Source organism: Ammospiza nelsoni, chromosome 19 (assembly GCF_027579445.1).
Source record: "Ammospiza nelsoni isolate bAmmNel1 chromosome 19, bAmmNel1.pri, whole genome shotgun sequence".
Lineage (NCBI taxonomy): Eukaryota > Metazoa > Chordata > Aves > Passeriformes > Passerellidae > Ammospiza > Ammospiza nelsoni.
In genome coordinates, this window is record NC_080651.1 from 11,422,481 (window position 1) to 11,446,365 (window position 23,885).

The 23,885-nt window shown below is 68.3% G+C and overlaps 1 protein-coding gene across 1 annotated transcript; it reads right to left on the bottom strand.

Moving 5' to 3' along the window:
- Window positions 1-2,413: 2,413 nt before the first annotated feature.
- BAHCC1 (BAH domain and coiled-coil containing 1) lies at window positions 2,414-23,509 on the bottom strand. Its single transcript, XM_059486051.1, is given in 30 exon segments — window positions 2,414-2,747; window positions 3,243-3,479; window positions 3,999-5,149; window positions 5,642-5,809; window positions 5,889-6,011; window positions 6,124-6,232; window positions 6,324-6,399; window positions 6,521-6,774; window positions 6,852-6,959; window positions 7,275-7,600; window positions 7,752-7,913; window positions 8,261-8,432; window positions 8,537-8,651; window positions 8,910-9,011; window positions 9,264-9,400; window positions 9,512-9,696; window positions 10,235-10,352; window positions 10,354-10,967; window positions 11,049-11,289; window positions 11,291-11,407; window positions 11,895-12,112; window positions 12,447-12,605; window positions 12,693-12,901; window positions 13,020-13,125; window positions 13,204-14,521; window positions 14,523-14,818; window positions 15,092-15,214; window positions 15,975-16,154; window positions 22,695-23,004; window positions 23,449-23,509. Coding segments are annotated over 29 exon segments (7,506 nt in total). The 5' UTR covers window positions 22,870-23,004; window positions 23,449-23,509; the 3' UTR covers window positions 2,414-2,540.
- Between the last annotated feature and the right edge of the window lie 376 nt (window positions 23,510-23,885).

Sequence of the window (23,885 nt, forward strand, 5' to 3'; positions counted from 1 at the left end):
CCCTCTGTCTGTCCCTGCACCTGTCTGTGCAGCCATCCCGCTGTCCTCCTGTCTGTCCATCCGGCCTCCTTACATCCATCTGTCCATCCAGCTGTCCATTCCTCCCTGTGTCCATCTGTCTGTCTGTCCACCCAGCCTGCACTTGCCTGGCTCATCATCCATCAGTCTGTCTGTCCAGCTGTCCATCCCTCCCTCATCCATCTGTCCATCGCTCCTTGTGCCCATCTGCCTGTCCGTCTGTCCCTTTCCGTGTCCATCCATCTGTCTGGGCACCCTTCTGTCACCTGTCCGGCCTCCCTCCAGCTATGTCCATCTGTCTGTCCATCCCAGCAGGCAGCTCTCTGTCCTCCACTTGCCCATCTGTCCTTCCGTTCTGCTGAGCTTGTGTCTGTCTGTCCATCCCCTTTCCTGTCCCCCAAATATTCTGCCCGTGTCCCTCAGTCCCTGCGATGTCCCTCTGTCCCCCGGTGTCCCTCAGTCCCTGCGGTGTCCCTCTGTCCCCCGCTGTCCCTCTGTCCCCCGTGTCCCTCTGTCCCCCGGTGTCCCTCAGTCCCTGCGGTGTCCCTCTGTCCCCCGCTGTCCCTCTGTCCCCCGTGTCCCGCTGTCCCCCGTGTCCCGCAGTCCCTGCGGTGTCCCGCTGTCCCCCGGTGTCCCTCTGTCCCCGCTGTCCCTCTGTCCCCCGTGTCCCGCTGTCCCCCGTGTCCCGCTGTCCCCCGGTGTCCCTCTGTCCCCGCTGTCCCTCTGTCCCCGCTGTCCCGCTGTCCCCCGTGTCCCTCTGTCCCTGCGGTGTCCCTCTGTCCCCGCTGTCCCCCTGTCCCCCTGTCCCCCGTGTCCTGCCGTGTCTCGGCGCGGCCGCCAGAGGGCAGCACTGCCCCGCGCGGGCCCGGCCCCGCCCACAGCGCCCCCTGGCGGCCGGGGGTGGGGCTGGAGGGCGCGCGCCGGAGCCGAGAACAAAAGCGCGCCCCGACAGCCAATGGGAGCCCGGCTGCCGGCTCGGCCCCCGCTGATTGGCGGAGGCTCGGCCAATGGCGAGGGAGCGCTGCCCGTCCGTCTGAGCACACGTGGGACGGGAGAACGGGCCCGGAGCGATCAATCCCTGATCGATCACCGATCGATCCCAAATCCCTCCCTGCTCCATCCCTGTATCCCTGACTGATGCCTGATCCATCCCCATCCATCAGCGATCCATCCCTGATCAATCACTGATCCATTCCCATCCATCAATGATCTGTTCCTGATCCATCCTTGCATCCCCAATCCATTCCCAATTCATCCCCGTATCCCTGATCCATCCCTGACCCATCCCTGTATCCCTGATCAGTCACTGATCAATCCTTGATCAATCTCCAATCCATCCCTGATCCATCCCTGTATCCCTGACTGACCCCTGATCCATCCCCATCCATCAGTGATGCATCAGTGATCCATCACCGATCAATCACCGATCCATCCCCATCCATCAGTGATGCATCAGTGATCCATCCCTGTATCCCCGATCCATCCTCATTCATCAGTGATCCACCCCTGATCCATCCCTGCATCCCCAATCCATTCCCAATTCATCCCTGTATCCCTGATCTGTCCCCAATCCATCCCTGCTCCATCCCCAATCAATCCTGATCCCTCCCCGCTCCACCCCGATCCCCGACTGGGGTTTCCAGGGCTGGTGGCAGCACGAGGGAACGGAGGCAGAGCCGAGAGCGGAGCCGGCGCCAGCAACGGTTCATATATTTATTGATAAGCCAAGTTATCCATAAAAAAGTTCCATAGTAAAAGGCCTTTACAGGAATGGCGGCTCATAAAACCTTTGTTTAACCCTTTGCTCCTTTTTTTTTTTTTTTTGTCCTTTTGGGTTATTATTTTTTTTTAATCCTGTTTCGTGGGATTTTTTTGTGTGTTTTAGTGTTTACACTGGAAAAGCCCCTGTACATATTTTCCAGGCAGCGGCGGCGGGACGGGCCAGCGTCCGCCGGCCCCGCGGGGTCCCCATGGTCCCCCCGGGGTGTCCCCCCCGCGGTCACCCCACTATTGCACTGGGGACGGCGGCGCTGGGCCCCCCGCCCGGGGCCGAGCCCCCCGCCCTGGCCCCCTCTGTACAGCGCTCCCCGCTGTCCCCGTCCCCCCGGCTGGGGGACACAGTGCACTGAAACGACCCCCCCCCCACCCCCTTCCCCGAGGATTATTATTATTTTTTTGTGATTTTTTTCATCATTTTTTGTCTTTTTTTTTTTTTTTTTTTTTGCTGTTGTCGGATTTGTTTTTGTGTTTTTTTTTTTTTTTTTCTTTTTTTTTCCTTTCTCGCTTTTCCATAAAACTTCCCGGAAGAAATACAATATTTACAGGCAAAATAAATAGAACAACACACCTGATTTCTGCTTCACCTGCTGGCAAACAGTCAGAGGTACTAGGGAAAGTTATGGCTTGTAGGGGAGCCGCCCCCCCACACGTCCCCCTGATGCGCCCCCAATGTCCCCACATTGCGTGGGTGTCACCCTTTGCATCAGAGCTGGGTGGGGTCAGCACAGGGTGGCACCCCGGGGTCAGCACAGGATGGGCACCCCGTCGGCGGTCACCAGGCGCCCCGTGGTGGGGTCGTAGGTGCCCGCCAGGTAATAGAGGTCCTGGCGGTCCTGGCAGCGGCGGCCGCGCGTCAGCTGCTCGTAGTGCTCCCGCCCCACCACCTGGCACTTGTGCGAGATGGTCTGCACGTCGTTCTCGTCCTCGTGGCACGACTGGTACAGCGCGTTCTGCGGGGACAAGGCCACGTCACTGCTGCTGCTTGGGCTGGTGTGGCTGCTGGGAGATGTGGCTACCTGGTGTGGGATATGGCAACCTAGCTGGTGACATGGCTGCTTGGTGTGGGATATGGCTACCTGGTGTGGAACAGGGCCACCTGGCCAGTGACAGGGCCACCTGGTCTGGGACACGGCCACCTGGCACGGTGCATGGCAACCTGATGTAGCTATGTGGCTACCTGACACCTGGCATGGCCACCTGATGTGGTGCCTGGCATGGTGCGTGCCTACCTGACACCACACACACGTACCTGACACGGTACACGGCCACTTGCCCTGGTATGTGGCTACCTCATATGGTACGTGGTTCCCTGGCATGTCTTGACATGATGTGTGGCCACCTGACACGTTATGTGGCTACCAGACACGACGTGCGACTACACACATGGCACATGCCCACCTGAGCTGGCACGTGGCTCCCTGCCCCAAAACCGTCCCTGCCCTCACCTTGCCGTCGCTCTGGCGCTTGCCCAGCTTGGTCTCCTCGGGGTGGTAGAACCACTTGACCTTGACCACCATGTTGCTGGCCCAGGACTCCCACATGCTCTCGATGCGGCCGATGTAGGGCAGGTTGGGCCGCCCGGCCGACAGGAACACGGCGCAGTCGCCCACGCGCAGCGTCTCCTTGCCCCGCACGATGGCCTTGTAGAAGAGCTTCCGCGCCTTGCCCTTCATGCCGCGCCGCTGGGGAGGGGACACGGGCTCAGAGCTGGCACGGGGACCCCCAGACCCGCCCTGATGCTGTGGGGACACCATGGGGGATGTGGAGAGGAGAGCCAGGGCGGGGGGCTCACAGAACGAGGGATACAGCTGGTGTTACCAGTACCGCCAGCCCAAGGGACACAGCTGGTGTCACCACCTCCTTGTGCTGGCATTCACAGTTGGTGTCACCAGCTCCCTTCACTGGCTGCCCGTGTGCCACCTGCACCTTCCCCGATCCTGCAGTCGGTGCCACTAACACCCTGCGCCGGGCACCCACGTCACACACGTCACACGTCACAGCCGGTGTCCCCGGCACCCCGAGCAGCCAGGGCTCTGCCTGCAGCACGGGGTACCTCACATGTCCCCCAGTGTGCACCTTGTCCCTTGCACACTGACAACCACCTGCCCCGAGCTGTGCCTGCTCCTTCCCTCCACCACGCCCAGGTGGGTGCCCGTGGCGGGCACAGGCAGTGCCAGGGCAGTGCCCGTGGGGCTCCTCACCTGCGTGGGGTTCCCCGACCACCTCCAGAGCTGGCGGGCGGGCAGGAAGGCGGAGATCTTTGGCCGGTTTTCCACCGAGGGCAGGCGCTGCCGCCGGGAGAACTCTTTGGCTTTGGCGAAGCTGAGGGGATCCTTGCGCTTGAGCTTGGCCTTGGGGCCGGCGGCGGCCGCCTTGGACAGGAAGCAGCGCTGGGGCGCGGCGCCCTTGGGCCGCAGCGCGTCCGGCTGCGCCAGCAGCGCCGGCACCGGGTGCGACAGGCAGGTCTGCAGCAGCAGCGCCGAGTCCTCGTCCTCCGAGCTGTAGGAGGAGTCCTCGTTGTCCGAGGAGCACAGGCTGGACGTGGAGATGGAGCCGGAGCTGGACGAGGTGGAGGAGCCCGACGAAGAGGAGGACACGGAAAGGCGCGTCATGAAGCGCGAGGGGACGTCGGCGCCGAGCCCGGCCGCGTCCTCGTCCTCGTCCATGTCCGAGTAGGAGCTGTGGCAGTCGCTGTCGCAGTTCAGGGCGAAGTCCCCGTGCCCCGAGTACTTGCGCAGCGCCAGCCCCACGGGCAGCGGGTGCGCGGCCGCGCGGCCCCGGCGCTCCCGCCCGCCCAGCCCGGCGTGCCCGTAGCCGTGGCTGCCCAGCGGCCGCTCCAGCCTGGCCCCGAAGTCCTTCTCGGCCAACAGCAGCGCCTTGCACGTCTTGTTCTTGGGGGACGTCACCCCTTCGTGGTCCAGCTTGACCAGGAACTCGCCGCCCGCCGCCTTCCTGCGCACACTCCTGCCCACCTCGGCCTCCAGCCGCTCGGCTTTCTTGGAGCGCAGCAGCTTCTGGGCCGCGGGCAGCACCAGCCCGGTGCCGGCGCCGAAGGAGCCGTAGGAGCCGGCGATGCGGCCGAAGGAGTCGGCGCCGAAGGCGTTGCCGAAGACGGGGGCGGCGAGGTGGTGGTGGTGGTGGTGCAGAGGGAACAGCGTCTCCTTGGCCCGCAGCTTCTTGGTGCTGCCGTTGACCTGGAAGAGGTTCTGGAGCACGGCCGAGCCCTTGTTCGCCGCCTTCCGCTTGGTCTGTGCCACGGCGGCCCAGCTGAGCAGGGACCCTCCGCGCCGCCCGGCCGCCGAGTCCCCCGGCGCCGGCCCCCGGCCCCCCGACAGCCCCTCCAGGGCTTTGCCTGCGGAACACAGGGGTCAGGAGGCCACAGGAGCAGGGAGAGAGGGATGCCCTGGGGCTGATCTCCACCTTCATTGTGCCATCCCTTCCTCCAACCCCAGCTCCTCACCTTTCTCTGCACACCAATAGTCCCAGCCCTCTAAACCACATCTTTGCATCCCAGCACTCTTCCATACAGCTCTGCATCCTCCCCTGAACCTGTTCCCCTGCCTAGAGCCCAGCACCTTTCCCTGCATCCCAACAACCTTCCCCACACCCCAGCACACTTCCCTGCATGCCAGCATCCTTCTTCCATCCCACAAACTCCTTCTGGCATCCCAGCACCTTGCCCTGTATCCCAACAGCCTTCCCCACACCCCAGCACACTTCCCTGCATCCCAGCATCCTTCCCCCATCCCACAAACTCTTTCTCACATCCCAGTGCTTTCCCTGCATCCCAAGACCTTCCCCTCACCCCAGCCCGGCAGGGGATCCTGCTCCTTCCCCTCCATACCACTTTTTTCCTTGCTGGCCGCCTTCCTGCCAGAATTCCGGGGGGGCTGGGCGCCGTGGTCGGGGCAGAGCGTGGGGGGCAGTGCCCCAGGGGTGCCCACGTCGCCACACGCCCGCTTGGCCCGGCGGCAGGAGCTGGACACCAGCAGGGCCGGGGAGGGCTCGGTGCCTGCGGGGAGTGGGGGGTCAGGGCGGCCCCGTGTCCCCCCAGAGCCCCCCACATCCCCTGATCCCACCCCGGCCCTCACATTGGATCTTGAAGTCGGGGGGCAACAGGCGGATGTTGGACACGGCGATGTGTCCCGTGTCCCCGTCATCGAACTCCACCAGCACGGCCTCAGTGTCCTCCTCCTCCTCGTCACTGGAGGAGCCTGCGGCACAGGGGGGCTGTTGGGGTGGGCAGGGGATCCCCGGCAGTGCCCGCCCCGCTGCTGCCCCCAGGGAATGGGCAGGGGACCCCTGGCAGTGCCCACCCCACCTCACCTCGCACCACGTTCCCGGGATACAGGCACCGGGATTTCTGGCTCCAGTAGGCGCAGACGCGGGTGCCGGGTGGGAGGCTCCGCCGTGACTGCGGCCGAATGTCAAGGACCTGAGGGAGGCAGCGTGTGAGGGTCTGTGGGGTCCGGGACCCCCATCCTGACCCCTCACCCTGACCCCCGCCCCGGCTGCCCCCCACTCACCGCCTCCTGCAGCAGCTGCTCCTGTGAGTAGATGTGCTGCCGGTTCCCCCGCTCACCCTCGATGATGATGCTGTAGCTGGGGAGGGGGCACAGAAGGGGTTCAGCACCCACCTTGGTGCCCCCCTCCAAAGGCTGGGAGCTCCCCAGATGTCTGGGACCCCCCCAAGTGTCGGGGAGCCCCGGGAGGCTGCACTCACATGTCGGGGGGCTGGATGGTGCGCACGCTGCCGGCGTAGAGCAGGCTGTCCTCCTTGGGGATCAGGATGTGCAGCCCATCCCGCAGATCCTCCTTCTGGATGGCACAGGCGTGGGGCACCCCCCCGCGGGCCCCCCCTGCCAGGCAGCCCCCCAGCTCCTCCTCCTCCTCCGAGAAGCTGCTGTTGTCGTCGAAGTCGAAGTCGTCCTCCACGGTGAAGCTCTCCAGGAGTTTGCTGACGGCCCGGCCCTTGCACTGCAGGAGGAGGCTTGGGGTGGGTGGGGGGCAAAGGGGGCCGTGCCAGGGTGGGGGGAACCCCCCACGGGTCTCACCTGTTTGGTGGCCACTTTGCTCTTGACCTTGGCCAGTTTCTTGCCCTTGCTCAGGATGGTCTTGGCGCTCCGGGGGGAGAGGGCCAGTGAGAGAGCCCCGTTCTTGCGCTGCACGGGAAGGTCAGGGCCCCCAGTGACCCCTCTGTGTGACCAGGGCTCACCAGGGCCTCCCACCACCCTGAGGGGTGCCCCCTCAGCTCCACCAGCACCCACAACCTGTGCAAAACCTGCCCCAACCCCTCTGCACCCCATGGTTCCATCTGTACCCCACAGCCACTCCCAAAACCCTGCACCCACATCTCACCGGCAGCCCCCAGTAACCCCAGGCCTGCACGCCCTGCTCCCATTGGTGTCCCCAGCCCACGCAGACACCACATCTGCCTGTCCCGGAGCCCAGGGGTGCCCCAGGCCAGCCCCACTCACCCTGAGGGCTGCCTGCAGCCCTTTGCTCTTGCGGGTGCCCTTCTTGCCCCTGTCTCCCAGCCGAGCCCCCTCGTCCCTCGGCCCCAGCAGCCGGGGCTCGCTGCCCCCAAAGAGGCTGCTGGGGGGTCCCGGGGGGCTGGGGCCGCCGGGGGCTGGGGGCCTCAGGCTCTCCTTGGCCTTGGCTTTCAGCTTCTTCTTGCTGCCCTCGGGGCAGCCCCCCGCCTTCCGCCGGCCCGGCAGCTTCTCCAGCTTCCCGGCTGCCCCCGGCTTCACCGGCCGCCGCTTGATCTTCACCTCGCCCTCGGGGCTGCCCAGCCGGCAGGGACCTGCGGGCACAGGGGTCAGGGCTGCCCATGGGGGTGACAGGGCTTGGGGAGCCCGTGGAGGTGCAGGCTGGCAGCACCTCACAGTTGCCCACCCAGACACAGCAGGTGCCCCCCGGGTCCTTGCCAGCATTCCCAGGGTGGATGCCATTACCTAGCAGCCCCTGCCTTTCCTTCTTCTTCTTGGCCTTCTCGTTGGCCTCCATCTTCACCACGGAGGACGGGGAGGGGCCCAGCACAGCCACCGGCCCTGTGGGCAGTGACAGCCCCGGCTCCTCGTCCCCATCCTCGCTGTCCGTGTCACCCTCAGGCTCGTCTGCAAGGGGAGAGGACAGGGTGAGGCACTCCTGCACACAGGGGTGGCCCCTGCACGTCCAGTGAACAACGGGGTGAGTTGAGGCCATGTGTGATCCCCTGGCATGAGCCACCCCCCCAGACCCATGGCTGGACCCTGCACCCCCATCTTCGACCCTGAACCCAGTCCTGCGCCAGACCCCAGAATCCCAACTCTGACCTCACATCCCCGTCCCCATGCCAGATCCCACATCCCACACCACCTCACATGTAGATCCCCATCCCACCCCTGTACCCCGTTCTGGACCTCACCCCAGCAGCCCAGCACCCCCACCCCAATCCCACACCCCATCCCTGCGCCCTGCTTGCCTCTGAAGTGGGGGGGCTGCCGGGGACCGGGGTCCTGCCCCTGGTACTTGGAGCCCTTGGAGCTCTTGGGCCGGTTCAGCTTCTTCTGGATGCGGGCACTGGGGTTGGGGTCCCTCCGGCGGAAGGGGCTGAGCCCGGGGGGCAGCCCCTTGCCCTTCACCTTCTGCTTCAGCTGTGACAGCCCACGAGTCACCACACAGGGCAGAGGAGCCCACACTGGGGGGACTCAGGGGGGGTTGGGGGTAGAACACAGCCCCCAGATCCCGTGGGACTCACCGGGGAGCCCTGGAGGCTGCTGAAGGTGCCCCCGGCCAGTTTGCTCCTCTTCTTCTGGGGCTCAGGGTCCCCCCTCAGCTCGGCACACAGCAGGGACAGGCTGGTCTTCACTGCCCTGGGTGGGGGGCACGGTGTGGGCACGGTGCCTGCAGGATCCCCAGGGCACCCTGCACCCCTTGGGGGATCCTGCGTCCCTGGATGGAATCTGCACCCCCCAGCTTCACCCCACATCCCCCAGAAGGATCCAGACCCGACCCTGGCTGGCTGCTGCACGCCCCAGCTGCCGTCTCCCTCCTCCCCTTCCCTCCAACATAAACCCTGCCATTAATTCTGTCCCCTGGGCCGAGGGGGACGTGTGGCACCAGTCACTCACTTGACCTTGCGGCTCTCGGCCCTGCCCAGCGCACTGGAGTGTTTCCTCTTCCTCGGCCGCCCCGGCCCGCGCCGTGCGGGGCTGCGGGAGCTCTCGTCACGCCTGGACACACCGGGGACACACCGGGGACACACCGGGGACACACCGGGAACACAACGGGGACAGAATGGGGACACAACGGGGACACAACGGGGACACACCGGGGACACACCGGGGACACACCGGGAACACAACGGGGACAGAATGGGGACACCATCAGCAGAGCCCCCATTGCCACCGGGGCAAGGATCACGTGCTGCCCCCAGGCTCAGGATGGGGATGGGGACAGGGACAGGGACGGGGGACAGGACGTACTCGTGGTCGTGGCGCCGCTGCAGCCTCACCAGCTCCCGCTGCTTCTCCTTGTAGCGGCGCTGGAGCTCGGCCAGGCGCATCCGCACCTCCACCTCCTGCGTGTTCAGCTGCTCCATGGCCGCCTTCAGCGGGCACACCTGGGGGGCCAGGGGGGGTTTGGGCACGGCTGGCACCGCCAGCGGCCTCAAAGCCAGGGCTGAGGGTGGGCACGGCTCGCCCCCCCCGCCACCCCCTCCGGGGACACTCACGGCCTTGGTTTTGGGGGTCCAGGTGTACTTGCGGCGGGGGACGCGGGCGCGGGGCGGGGGGGACACGGGCAGGGGGCTGAGGGCGGGGGGGCTGCCCTCCCGTCCTGCCGCCTCCACCAGCGACCAGGCGGCCGCCACCGTGGCCAGGTTCTGCAGGTTGAAGGCCAGCAGCTCCTCATCCTCACCTGTGGGATGGCAGGCGGTCAGGAAGGACCGACACACCAGAGCCCTGCACTGGCTCCTGGGGGGGCACAGGAGCAGCCCCCCGGCTGGGAGGGTGATTTGGCCCATCTGGTCCTGTGCCCACCCCACCACCCCACCCATGGGGAGTGGGACCCCACAGCCACCCCCCTCACCCCACGCTGTCCCCCCCCTGAACCCAGCACTGGGTCCCCCCCTTTGCTCCCTCCCTCCCTCCCACAGGGCTGGGGATGTGCCAGGCTTTGAGGCCATTCCCGCTGGGGCCTCTGGGATTCCCTGGGGAAGCCGAGCTGGGAGGGAATCCCAAATCCCGCCCGCTTGGAGCCAGCGCTGGAGACGAGCCCTGGCTGCGAATGGGGCATGGCATGGCACAGCATGGCACAGCATGGCACGGCATGGCACGAACGTGGCACAGCATGGCACAGCATGCTGCCCCCCAGTTCCACAAGAAAAAGGGCACAGGAGGGCACTGGAGTCACCAGGGCGTGCTGGGGACACTTGGGGGCACCGGGTGTCACCCACCTTCCCTGGCCAGGTCGCAGCGGCGCCGGCGCAGCTCCAGGTCGGCGAGTTCGCTGAGCAGGGCGATGCCCGGGATCCCTGAGGGGTGGGGGGCAGGCGAGGGGGGCGCTGGGGGGGGGCTCCTCGGGTTCCTCCAGCGCCGGCAGCTCCCCCAGGTCGATGCCAGCGGCGATCAGCGCCTCCAGCCCACCCGTGCAGCCCTGGTGCCCACTGGGGATGTCACCATCCTCCTCCTCTTCCTCCTCCTCCTCATCGCAGCTGCCCTCTGGCTCCGAGCCATTGCTGTCGCCTTCCTCCTCCTCCTCCTCCTCCTCCTCCTCCTCCTCCTCTTCCTCCTCCTCCTCCGCAGTGGGGGGCAGCGGGGAGCCCCCCTCCTGGGGCACGGGGTGCTGCTGCTCCGGCTGCTCCGGCGCTCCCTGAGCCACCTCGCGGTGCCCCCCGAAGGGCTCCTCGGTGCCGCCCGCGGCCGGCGCCGCGCCCCGCTCCCCGCAGAGCGGCCCCGGTGCCGGCGGCAGCAGCAGGTGGTGCCGGTGCAGCAGCGCCCCGGGAGCCTCGGCCGGGGGGTCCCGCGGGGGGTCCCGCAGCGCCTCGGCCGCGGGGCTGAAGGTCCGGGACTGCTCGGGCTCGGCGGGCGGGGAGCCGGCGTGCACGGGGTCGGGGTCCGCCGGCTCGGCCGAGTGCGCTGCGGGGTAGCCCATGGCCGTGGCGGGGTAGCCGTACCCGGGGGGCAGGTCTGGGGGAGCGGGTCACGATCAGCGGGGATGCTCTGGTTGATCTCAGCCGCCCTCCTCCCGCTCCCCGTGCCCGGTCCTACCTGGCTCCAGCGGTTTGGGGTAGCGGTGCGGGGGCTGCCCCTCGCCCCGCGCGTCCTCGCCCTCGCCGCCCTTGCTGGGGGCGGGCAGGGGGCTGGCGGCCGGCGAGCGCGGGGCCACGGCGGGGCTGGCGGCGGGGCAGGCGGGTAAAGTGCAGGGGGCCGTGGGCAGCGTCACGGGGCACTTGGCCGGGTGCCGCAGGGCCGGCGAGTGGCAGCACGGGGACAGCTTGGGGGGCGCGGGGGGCCGCCGAGGTCAGGCCCTTGGCCGGGGGGTTTAAGGCAACTGCTTTGTGGGAGGGTTTGAGGGGCTTCTCGGGAGCCCTCCCCTCCAGCTCCAGGGGCTGCTCCTCCGGCTTCCGCTGCGGGGTACAACGAGGTGACACGTGTGACATCCTGCCCCACATCTCAGCCCTGCATCCATATCCCAATCCAGCCCAACAGGCCAGTCCCTGCCCCACTGACTGTCCCTCAGTCCTTCCCCACATCTGCCATCCCAGTCCCACAACCCACCCTCCACCCTGCATCTTCCAGCCAGCCTCACATCGCATCCCATCGCATCCCATCGCATCGCATCCCATCCCATCCCATCGCATCACATCCCATCCCATCCCATCCATCCCATCCCATCCCATCCCATCGCATCCCATCCCATCCCATCCCATTGCATCCCATCCCATCACATCCCATCGCATCCCACCCCATCCCATCCCATCCCATCCCATCGCATCCCATCCCATCCCATCCCACCCCATCCCATCCCATCCCATCCATCCCATCCCATCCCATCCCATCCCATCCCATCCCATCCCATCCCATCCCATCCCATCCCATCCCATCCCCTGGCACCTGGCCGTGCACCTGGCGCTGGATCTCGAGGGCCTGGGCCGCCCGTTGCTGTTGCTGTTGCTGCTGCTGCTGCTGCTGCTGCAGGGCATAGAGCTCCTGCTGCCGCAGGAACTGCGACCGTGGGTACACGGGGAGCTGCCCCGTGTGCTGCAGGTGGGCACCGGGACCCCGGCCCGGGTACATGGGGGGCCACAGCGACGCCTGGTCCATCACGTCAGCTGCCAGCAGAGGGGGGACAATTGGAGACCCTCTTCAGGGTCACCCCACAAACCCCAGCAGTGTCCAAACCCCAGTTCTGCAACCCTGGCAGCACCCCCAGAGACCTCCATCTCCCACCCCTGAACCCCAAAAACACCTGCAAGGCTCCCATACCCCTCCCCTGCACCTCCAAAAGTACCCCGAGGGACCCCATCAGCCACGAACTCCCAAAAGTACCCCCTGAGACCCCCCATCTCCCACCCTGCATCTCCAAGGACCCGCTCTCCTCTCTCTAAATTCCCCCCAGCCTCCAGGACCCCCCTCCCCAGCACAAGGTGGGGGTCTCAGGCTCACCCAGCGTGTGGGGGGTGCCGTGGGTGGGGGGCTCCGTGGGGAGGATGACGAGCTGGGCAGGGGGGTCCTGGGCGAGGGGGAACACAGGCTGCATGGCGCTGGGCATGGAGGCAGGGAAGGCAGGGGGCAGGTTCTGGTGCAGGGCAGGGTGCCCGATGCCTGTGGGGATGGGGGGGTCTGTCAGTCTGTCAGCACCCCACTGCTGGGGGTCAGCACCCCCCCAATTCCCCCAAACCCAGCACTGACCGTAGGAGTGTCCCCCCATCCAGATGGAGGGGCTGCGGGTGCGGGGCAGCCAGTGCGTGTGGGCAGGGTGGGCGTGGGCGGCGGGGTCCCCCCCGAGCTGCCCCGCCGGCAGCGACGAGCCCCCCGTCATCATCAGGTGTGGGGTCAGCTCCCCGGGACACCCCCCCGATGGGTGCATCCGGGCAAACTCCACCAGCTCCTTGTTGTCCCTGCGGGAAAAGGTGACACAGAGTGTGGGGGCAGCACCGGCATCACCGTCCCCTGCACCCCAAAAAGCGCACAGAGCCCATTTTCCAGCCCTCACAGCCAGGCTCCCCCAGCACTCACTGGAGCAGGATGTCCCTCCCGGGCAGCCCCAGGCGCTCCTCGCACAGCCGGCCCCGCTCCTCCTCCGCCTCCAGCTCCATCAGGTGCACGGGCCGCGCGGTGCCTGCTGCCACGGGGACACCGCGGTGGCATCAGCGTGGCACCGCCAGCCCCCTCTGCCCCGCCCGCCTTCCCCGGCCCTCACCTTTGACTCCAGCCGCCGCCCGCTGCCGCCCGGTGCCGGCAGTGCCGTAGGGCTCGTGGCGGCCCAGCGTGTCCTTCTGCCGCGCCACGGCCACCGCGATGCCCACGGGCGGCTGCCGCACCTCGCCCTCGGTGCCGCCGGGGCCCAGCGCCTCGTGCTCCCGGCCGCGGGCGCAGTCCGGCCGCTCCAGCTCCGGCTGAGCCTTTCCCGACGGGAATTTGGCGTCCTGGTGGGCGCAGCTGCCCTTGGCGCTGGCCAGCCCCACGAAGGGGGGACCCTTCTGCCCCCCCAGCAGCGCCCCGTTGCTGTACTTGAGCAGGTTCTTCATGGCCGACACCTCGTCGGGGGCGTTGGGCACCTCCTGCGCCCGCACCAGCCCCGCGCCGAAGGGGTCCAGGTAGGGCCCCCCCTTCCGCTCCTCGGCCACGGGCAGGGGGGGCCCCTGGCCCTGCACCCCCCAGGGGGGCAGGGGGTGCCCGCCGTAGCCCAGGCCCCCCAGCTCCAGGGGCTTGCGCTTGCCCTCGGCCGCCTCCGCCTCGGGGTGCTGCTGGTGCCGGATGCGAGCCACCTTCTGGGCCGGGGGCTCCTTGGGGGGGCCCTTCTCTAAAGTGCAGCAGGAGGGGCCCACGCGGACGCCCAGAGGGTCAGGCCGGGGGGCGCGGGAGCAGTCGGGGGCGGGCGGCACCTCGAAGTAGCCCTTCTCCATACCCGCCTTGGGCGCGGGGCACCGGCCGGAGAACGGGGGTCCTTCGGCCGCGCTCCCCCCCAGGTACTCCAGCCCCTTGAGCCGCGTGCCCGGAGCCCCCCACTCCAGCCGCCGCTCCGCCGGCCCCTCGGCCTTCAGCGGGTGGTGGAAGGGGGCAGCGTAGGGCTCGGCGCCCGCCTCGGCGTGCCGCTCCTTGCCGTCCCCGCGCTCCATCCCGCCGGACTCCGCTTGGAAGGAGCGGCTCTTGTCCGTCGGGGGTCCCACCGAGGGCACCAAGGTAGCCCCGCTGAGCTTCAGCTCGCGGGCGGGGGGCTCGGGCAGCGGGCACAGCACCTCGGGGCCGGCGTGCAGCGGGAGGCAGGGGAAGGAGCCGGCGGCGGGCACGGCGTAGGACACGGCGTGGTGCAGCATCTGCCGCCGCTCCACCGCCTCGCCGTAGGGCTGGGGCGCCTCGGGGACCCCCGGCTCCCGCTCCTTGGGGGCGCAGCGGGCGGCGCGGGGCAGGGCGCTCCCGGCACAGCTGGGCAGCGCGGCGCGGGCGCCGTCCCCGTCCAGCCCCTTGGTCCCCAGCAGGCACGAGGCCAGGGGTTTGGGGCGCCCGTCGCCGGCCCCCCCGCGGCGGCACCCCCTCCTTGCAGTGCCCCTCGGGCGGCACCGGCAGCACCGCCTTGTGCCGCTCCTTGGGGTCCTCCTCGGGCAGCCGCTCCTTGGGGTCGCCCTTGCCCCCCTTGTCCTTGGCCGCCAGGAAGCGCTCGTAGTCCTTGGGGGTCTTGGGGAGGGGGCCGGCGTCCCGCTCCCGGCTGCAGGAGCCGGCGGGGGGCCCGGGGGCGGCGCGGGCGATGCCGGGGAAGCCGTGGCTGGCGGGGAGCAGGGGGGGCTGTGCCGGAAGGTTCCGCAGGTAGAAGTTATCTGGAGGGGAGGGCGATGGGTGAGACCGCCACGCTCCCCCCACCCAAACTGCGGCCGGACTGGGATGAAGGGTCGGGCACATTAGGTCTGTGTCCCACCCAAACAACGGCCCCATTAGTGCCCATCACAACCCCGTGAAAAGGAGTAGGGCTGGGACTGGCACCCACCCCCCCAGCCACTGCCCCAGTACCACCTGCTCAGGCACTGAGCCCCCACCCCTGCCCGGCTGGGGGACACACACCCCATGGGGGTCCCGGTGGCCCCGGTACCTGCCTTTCTGGCTCTCGTAGAAACGGTGCTGGCCATAGAGCACGTTGCCATTGCCGTGGTGGTCCAGGTGGCCCATGGGCAGGAAGGTGGAGGCCAAGCTCCCGGAGAAGCGGGGGTACCCCGGGGCTGGGGACATCGAGTCAGCGGGGCTGGGGTGGCACCTGCCCCCGCATCCCAACCTGCACGGCTCCAGCTGGGAACTCTGCAGAGCCCGTGATCCCCTCCAGGCTGGGACACCTCCCACCCTCTGGGAACCGGGGGTGGGGTTGAGACCCCCCCAGCCCCGGGTCAGCAGCGGCCGTGCTTGGCTCGGCTCGGCACGGCTCGGGCGGGCTGTCCGTCAGCCGCGTGCGCTGCCCGTCCCCGTCCCCCCGTGCCCCCCCGGAACGCCGGGAGCCAGCTGGCAGCCGGTCAAACTACCAGCCGGGCAGGCTGCCAGGGCCCCGCGCCAGCTCCGCCGCCCCGCTCCCGCTCCCGCTCCTCCGGCGGGACGGACACGCCACAGCGTGGGGGGGCACGGGGACTTTAACCGGGGCTGCCCCCGGGGTCCCCACACTGTCACCTGCCCCAACAGGGGTGTCCCTGTCCGGGTTCGTCATCACCAGTGACTCGAGGTGGCCCAGCCTCAGCCAGAGCTCTGCAGCTCAGCACGAGCCTCGCCAAACACCAAACCCCAACTGTGGGGTCTAAGCCCGGTCCCTGTGGATGCCCAGGGTGTTTTGGGGCACAGCGGTGGCCAAACCCACCCTCATCACCCAGAAGCCACCGACCCTGGATCCCATACACGTGGGCATTGATAAGATGTGACCACTGGCACTGGGCAGAGCCACGACTGCCTCCGGCCACCCCCGACCCACAGCCCGTCCCCACCGCGGTGCCCGCTCACCTTCGTGCGAGTGGGAGAACCAGATCTGGGAGGTGCCGGAGTGGGGCCCGCAGAAGGCCGGTTCTGGGGGGGAGGCGGCGGGGCCGGTGGGGTGGCTGGGCCCCCCCGAGCCCAGGCTGCCACTCAGGAAGCCCCCCATGAAGGACGAGGGGGGGGCACTCCCCATCAGGCTGCTGCCGGCTGCGGGGAGAGGGCACAGTCAGGGGGGCTGAGGGCAGTCAGGGGGGCTGTGCAGGACCTGCATGCATGACCAAGCACACCACACTCCCTTGTGCACACGCGTGTGTACACAGCTGCCACAGGGCTGTGCAGCCTACTCGGCACCGGTGCATCCCCTGGGCACACACGTGTCCCTCGTGGGACTGTGTCCCTTGTGCACACCCAGCTCCTGTGCACACACGTGTCCCTCGTGGGACTGTGTCCCTTGTGCACACCCAGCTCCTGTGCACACACGTGTCCCTCGTGGGACTGTGTCCCTTGTGCACACCCAGCCCCTGTGCACACACGTCCCTCATGCTCACAGCCCTCACGTTACCATGTCCCTCGTGTCACCCTGTCCCTCATGCACATGCTGCCTGCACACATCCCCTGTGAGCCCCCACGTTCCCTGTGCACCCATGTCCCTGACACCCCCAGCCCCACGGGGCTCAGATGAGCCCCAGGGTGCGCCAGGCACAGCAGAGCCGTGCAAGGGGGTCCAGAGCCCTGCTCTGTGCGTGCCCCAAGCACTCACAGCACGTGGGAGGCTCTGCACACGTGTGTGGCTCCCCACACTGCTGCTCCCCCCAAGGGGACACCAGCTGCTCCCAGTGCTGGGACAATCCCAGCTCCAGGGACACGGGCTGTGCCGGGCCATGTGGGTGCACATGTGTGCTCTGTGTGTGTGCGCACATGTGTGTGAGTGCAAGGAGGGGGGACAGCCCTGGCCCTGACCCTGCTGCCTCCCCCGCAGCTGGGGGGGCCCCGAGCGCCCTTGGGGAGGCCCGTGGCCGGCGCTCCCCATCCCGCCCCCCATCCCGCTCCCATCCCGGCCAAGCCGTGAGATCACGGTGGAAACTTCGGAGCTGGTGGCCAGCGGCCGGGCGGGGGGAGCAGGAATGGGGGGAGCCGGGATGGGGGAGCAGCTGCCCCTCGCCGTGTGTGCCCGCTCCCCATGTCCGTGTGTGCCAGAGCAGCCGTGGCACGGCTCGGCACGGCTCGGCACGCGTGGCGTGGCGCGGAGCGCGGGCTGGCTGCCCGCCCGGCCGGGGCAGGAAGCGATGCTTTGCTCTCTAAGCCGGCCCACGCTCCCCGGCTAATCCCACCGGGATGCCTCTGGGATGAGTGTCGGGATGTGGTTTCAGGCAGCTTCGCTCCTTCCTCCGTGGCGAGGCTGAGCGGGCAGGGCGGCGTGGGCCGGGGGCACGGCCGCATCCCACCCACAGCCCTGGGAACCGGACACACACACCGGGACCGGGACCGGGATGGGCGGGCACAGCCCGCAGTGCCAACGCATCCCTGGGGACACAAACCCGCCCTGTGCACCACAGACCCCGTGCGGGCGTGGAGCCGGCAGCGTGCCGGGCTGTGCCGGGCGGGAAGCCGAGGTTTCCAGAATGAGACTTTTCTGGAAGCTGTGAAACGGGCTGGAAAAAAATAACCCCTCACCCCACCCCGATGGCGGCGGGGCCGGGGTGTCCCGGGGGGGCTGCGGGGCCGCCGCTCCCACCGCCCACCCGCTGACTCACGGGTCCCCCGGCGCGGGCTGGCCACGGGGCCAGCACTGCAATCCCACATTCCCACTGGCCACGGGGCCAGCACTGCAATCCCACATTCCCATTCAGCCCCATGGCCAGCACTCCTGATCCCACATTCCCACTGGCCAGCACTCCTGATCCCACATTCCCACTCGCTGTGGCCAGCACTGCAATCCCACATTCCCACTGGCCCCATGGCCAGCACTGCTGATCCCACATTCCCACTCACCCCGACCCCCTGCACACTCATGCACTGAGCAGGGGCAGGGAGCACAGGACAGGGACCAGCACAGGACAGGGACAAGCACAGGACAGGAACCAGCACAGGACAGGGACAGGTCACTGAGGACACACACAACTCATGTCACTGATAAGCCACCGGTGCTGGAGCAGCCCATGCTGCCAGTCCCCGAGACCGGGCACAACTCATGTCACTGATGAGCCGGCAGTGCCAGGATGGGCACAGCCCCGTGGGGCAGGTTGCCAGCACAGGACAGATGGCTGCAGGGTCCCAGCCCGGCCCCCCCGGCAGCGTCACCCTGGGAACTCCCTGGCCGGGCTCCCCGAGGCCGGTGCTGTGACTCAGCCCCGCCGGCATCACTCCGGGCTCCGGCACGAAATTTCCCTTGGCCCCGAAATGCAGAGGGTCACACGTGTGACGAGTGTGCCAGGTCTCAGCACGGCCACACCGTCAGCACTGAGAGGGGCGGGGGGCACTGGGGAGACTCAGGAGGGGACAACGAGAGGTGCTCCCTTCCCTCCAGCTGCTGCTCGCCCCCGCTCCAAGTGCAGCACAGATGGGAACGTGTTGGGAGGCAGAAAGTTTCAGGGCCAGCGTGTGCAGGGGGGCCCGGTCCTGGGGGGGTTCAGCCCACGGCTGCTCTGGGATCCCCAAGGCGGTGACAGACCCAGGATGGCGGCGGTGGCGGGGGGGACGTGCGCAGGGTTGAGTTTCTCCCTCGGCTATTTTGGGGCTGGAACATTCCTAATGGAGCTGAGGCTGCGGGTGGAGGGCCAGGAGCTGGCAGGGACCCTGGCAGGGGCAACCCGGGCCCCCCCACACCGGGCAGGGGGTGATGGGCAGCCCCCCACATGCTTCACAACCCACACGGCCCCTTTAAAAATTTGGCAAACAGGCAATAAACGGGCTCTGGCTCCCTCGGTGCTGTAATTCCAACTGAATCCATATTGTTACGGCACTCAATGATCGCTGCAATGGTGAAACGCTGCCGGAACGTGCCCGAGGGGCCAGCAGGGAGATCCCAGTGCTGTGCGAGGGGTTATCCCCTCTGGAATGCCACTGGCAGCTGTGCTGGCCACGGCCACTGCACACTCAGCACTTGCACGTTCATTGGGGCCACGTGTGCAAAGGGCTCACAAGGGTGGGGGACACTCTTGGCACAGCTGGGAAATGCTGCTGGCACGGCTGGCACACACCACTGGCATGGCTGGCACACTCGTTTGCTCAGCGCATGCTCCCTGCATGCATGACTTTCACACCCAGAGCACAATTTGCACACTCAGAGCATAACCTGACACACACGTGCCTTGGAAGACCATTGCTGGAGCACATGGAAACCAGGGAGTGTCCAGTCCCAGGGGTCCTGATGTCCCATCTCACCCCTGATGTCACATGGATAGCACACACATGGACCCTTGCCAGGAACCCTCCAAAATGTGGGTCCATGGGCACCCTGTGCAGTTCCTGTGAACATCACACATATGGGTCCTGGAGGGGGGAGGACTTCTCTTCCCCCAGGGCTGGGGGACCCTGGCACGAGGCAGGGTCAGAGCCTGCCCTGGGGTGATGCTGTGGGGCAATCAGGGCACAGGCAGGGCTGGGGGTCCCGAGGAGCCAGGAGCACCCAGAGTGGCCCCAAAATTCCCCATGGAGCCCATCCACCCCCCATTGTTCCCTGGGCAATGCCAGGAGCAGCTGCCCGTCCCCCAGGGCCTGGCACGTGGCAACATCTGTGCCTGGATCCGGCTCATGACTAAGGAACAGTGGAGCACTCAGGATGACTCTGCGAGAGCCGGGGTAATTCTGTGGGATCCGGGGTTTTGCACATCCCACCGGCCACGCTCAGCCCCCAGAGCCTCGTGGTACCAAGGAGCAGCCCAGTTAATCTCCAGATCTGGTTTAACTTTTACCCTTACTTTGGGGGCTGGGTTAGCAGGGAGCCCCTGCACTGGAGCTGCACCTGAGCTGCGCCGTGGCCTCCAGCCCCTCGCAGATCCCATCTCCAGGAAAGCAGCGATGCAGAGCGGCTGCAGCGCTGGCACCCGGCCCCGTGTCACCACCCAGCCAGGGCCACCGGCCCCACCTGCCTCCCACCATCAGCACCCAAATCCCCCCTCAGAGCCGCGCCAGAACCGCACAGCACCCAGCCTGGGGCGCGATCCAGGGAGGGGACAGGTGTGGGAGCACATCCAGCACCCCCAGGATGGGACGCACCGGGACCTGCACTGTCATGGCCAGGCTGTGTGCCAGCGCCAGGACAAACACCAACACTGCCACTGCCAGGCTGCGGGGCAGCACTGGGACAGACACCGGGATGCACATTGCGATTCACACCAGGATTCACACCAGGGTACACACCGGGATATACAAGGGACACACACTGGGATTCACACCGTGACATATACCAGGACGGACACCAGGATGCATATTGGGATTCTCACCGGGATACACACCAGGACACACACTGGGATTCGCATCGGGATCCACACTGGGATGCACACACACCCTCACAGGGTCAAGCCACACACCACCACGGCCACACTGCTCCCGGCCGAGGGCTCGGCCACGGTGACACAGTCCAGCACAGTCACAACTCTCTACTAGTGCACAAAAACATCCAAAAAGCAAAAATTGCAGCCAGGCCCCAGCGTGGCTCGGACAGGCCTCTGCCAGAGTTTCCCACCCTCGGTTTGCGGCGGAGGCACTGGGACCCCGGCCCTGCTCAGCACGGGCTGTGCCGTGCCAGTGGAACCCCTACAATTGGGGCGCAGGGGCAGCACCCCGCCCGGGCGGGCTCCGGGGGTCTCCGTCCCCCCATCCCCGGGCGGTGCCGGAGCCAAACCCGACGCCAGCCGGAGCGTTCGGCTGCACGAACGCGCGGCCCTGAGTTACGGCTTTAATAAAAGCAAGGAACACAGTTTTATCTCCGTTCCCCGGGCGGCCGCCGGGCCCGGCAAAGGCTCCTGGGAGGTGTAGTCCGGCCCCACGCCGGGAGCCATTTGGGGGAGCGCGGCCGGAGCCCCCCCGGCCCCGCCGTGCCCCCCGGGCGCCGCGTGCCGCACCGGCATCGCCCCGCCACGGCCAACCGCGGGCTGGCTCCGTGCGCTGGGTGGGGTAATTATCAATCATCGGCCTTAATTACCGCGCCATGCCAGCGCGGCTGCCGGCACCGCGGCCGGGCCGCGCCGGGAGGGCACGGGGTGCAGGGGATGGGGACCCCCCTGCCGCCGGCACCGTGCCGGCCGCTCAGCGATCCGGTTTATCCGCCCCGGCAGCGTTCCGGCCGCGCGGAGCCTCCGAGCGCAGCTCGCTGGGAAGCGCTCCGGCTGCGCCGGCCCTGCCAAAGCTAGAATATTTTTAGCTCGTTCTGTTGTTGGGTTTGGCTTCTCTCTTTTTTTTTTTTTTTTTTTTTTTTTTTCTCTGGGTTTTTTTTTTTTATGTTTTTTTTCGGCGCGTTTCTGCCGGGGTATTTTTAGCCGGATCCATGTTATTTTAACAACCTCCGGTGCATTCGGGCTCCCATGTGTCGCCCAGGCCCCGGCGGGTGTGAGGGTCCTGCACGGGGACGCGGCCGCGGCGGGAAGCCGGAGGGAAGCCGGCAGCACCCCGGCGCTGGCGGCCCTCCGGGATCCCCCCACGGTCACCGCGAGCCGGAGAGCAGCCGAACCGCCACCGCTGTCCCCCATCCCGGGGCCGGGCTCCAAGCCCCCATCCGCACTCCTCGCCCAACAAAGCTGGGGGAAGCCGGGGTGGCCCCCCGAGCCCAGCGGTGGTCCCGGCAGCGGGGCCGCCGGCACAAAGCGAAACCGCCCCGGCCGCGGGCCCGATCGGGCGCCGCCTCCCCGGCACCCCCCGGTGCCCCCCGCTTTCCACCTCCTTCCAAGAACCCCCACGGCTGCCACCCCCCCGCGCCGGCCCGACCGTGCCCCCCGCCCTAATCCACGTACTAATTGTAATCCCATTAAAGCAGATATAATTTTATTAGTATTCACAGCTCATCAAGGCGGCGACAATAACCGGCGCTGCCGCCGTGCCGCGGCCAGACAACCGCCTGCGCCGGCGGGAAGCGGGGGGCCCGGCGCCGCGCCGCGCCGAGCCGGCACACGGCTCCCGCCCCGGCCCCGCTCCCGCCCCGGCTCCATCCCCGAGCTCGGCAGCGCGGGGGGCTCCCCGCCGGCTGCGCCCTCAGAGCCCCCCGTGCAGCGAACCCCGGTACCGGCGGCGCGCAGCCCGGCTGAGCCGTGCCCGGCCGCAGGCGAGCACATGCCGCAGACAAAGCCGCGCGGGCAGCTCGCCGCGGATGCCGGATCCGGTGACCCCGCGCCGGGGCTGCTCGGCCGTGCCGAGCTCGGCCGTGTGCCGCGCTTTGTCCAGCTCCGGCAGCTGCCGCGGCGAACACGCGCCGCGAACCCCTTCGCACCCTGACACTTCGGCGCCGAATATCGAGCCCGGGCTCGGTGACCTTCCACCGCCGCCCCACGGCCCCGCGCATAACGGCCTCCTTGTTCAGCCCGAACGCGCCTCCCCGTCCCGGCACCGGGATGGAGCCGGGGTCACGCTCCTCCCGCGCCGGCGGAGCGGCCGGGAGGGGGGATGTCCCCCGTGTGCGTGAGCGAAAACCCCAAAACCCCCGGGCGCGGTGACAGCGAGGTCGGCACAAAGGGAGGCCGAGCTCCCGGGGCCGTGCCGAGCCTCCCGGCCCTCCCCGGCCCCCCGCACCGCGGGCGCCCCGACCCCTCTGACCTGTGTGCGTGGCCATGGAGATGGGCGCCGGGAAGTACTTGGTGGGCTGGAAGTGTCCGGGGGGCTGCACGGCCCCGTGCGCCGACCCCGCCACGCGCCCCGTGCCGTGCCTGTGGCCGAGGCTGCCCCGCTCCGACAGCAGCCGCGGCGGGGGCGCGAAGTCACGGCCGTCCATGCCGGGGGCACCCACCCGCGGGGGTCTCGGCGGGACCCCGACACGGCTCGTGGGCGATGCTCAGCGCCGCGCCGGGCCGGCTCGGCGGCCGTCGTGCCGCGCTCCGCGCCGGGGCTGTCGGCTCATCCTCCGCTCCTGGCACGGGGAGAGAAAGGAGAGAGTGAGAGCACGGCCGGGGTGGGGGTACGGCCATCGCTGCACCCCAGAACCCCCGCGCCCCAGCAGCGTTCCGCTCTCCGTGTCCCCGGTACGCTGCCCGCTTTCTCCGCCGTTCGCAGGGCCCCGCGGTCCCCGGTACCTCCGGCGCACGGTCCCCGCTCTCTGCCGTCCCCGGAGCACGGCCCCCCCTTTTCCCGGTGCTCCCGGTTCATGATCCCCAGTTTCCTCAGCGCACAGCCCCCCCCACTCCGCGTTCCCGGCGCTCCCGGAGCGCAGCTCCCCCTCTATCCGGTGCTCCCGGTTCCCAACCCCGGCTGCCCGGAGCGCGGGCCCGGTTCCCGCGGCTCCGACCCTTTCTGGCCGCTGCTCGGGTTCCGGTTTCCCGGCGCTCGGTTCTTTTATCTCTCCCGGTTCACCGACCGTATCTCCCTGGGGCTCGGCCCCGCTCGCCCCCGGCTTCCCCGCTTCCCGTTGTCTCCCCGGTGCTCGGCGCCTCCCTCGCCGCGGTTCCCCGGTTTCCTTCCTTCGCCAGCCCCGGTTCCTCGGTGTTTCCCCGTCTTCCCTCCAGCGCGGTTCCCCCGGCCCCGCTTCCCCGGTATCACCCGCGGTCCCGACCCTCCTCTCCCCGGTTCCCCGGTCCGTCCCCGGCGCCCTGCCCCGGCTTCTCGGTATTTCCCCGGTCTCCGGGCCGCGGTTCCCGGTCCCTGCCGGTGCCCGGCCGCGGCTCCCGCCCGCCGGGTCATTGTTCTGGCAGCGCCGGGGCCGGGGGGCCCGATCCGGCGGGGGGAGCCGGGCACGGGCCGGGCGGCGGCGAACAAAGGGGCGCGGGGCGGCGAGCGCGGCCGGGGGGCGCGGGG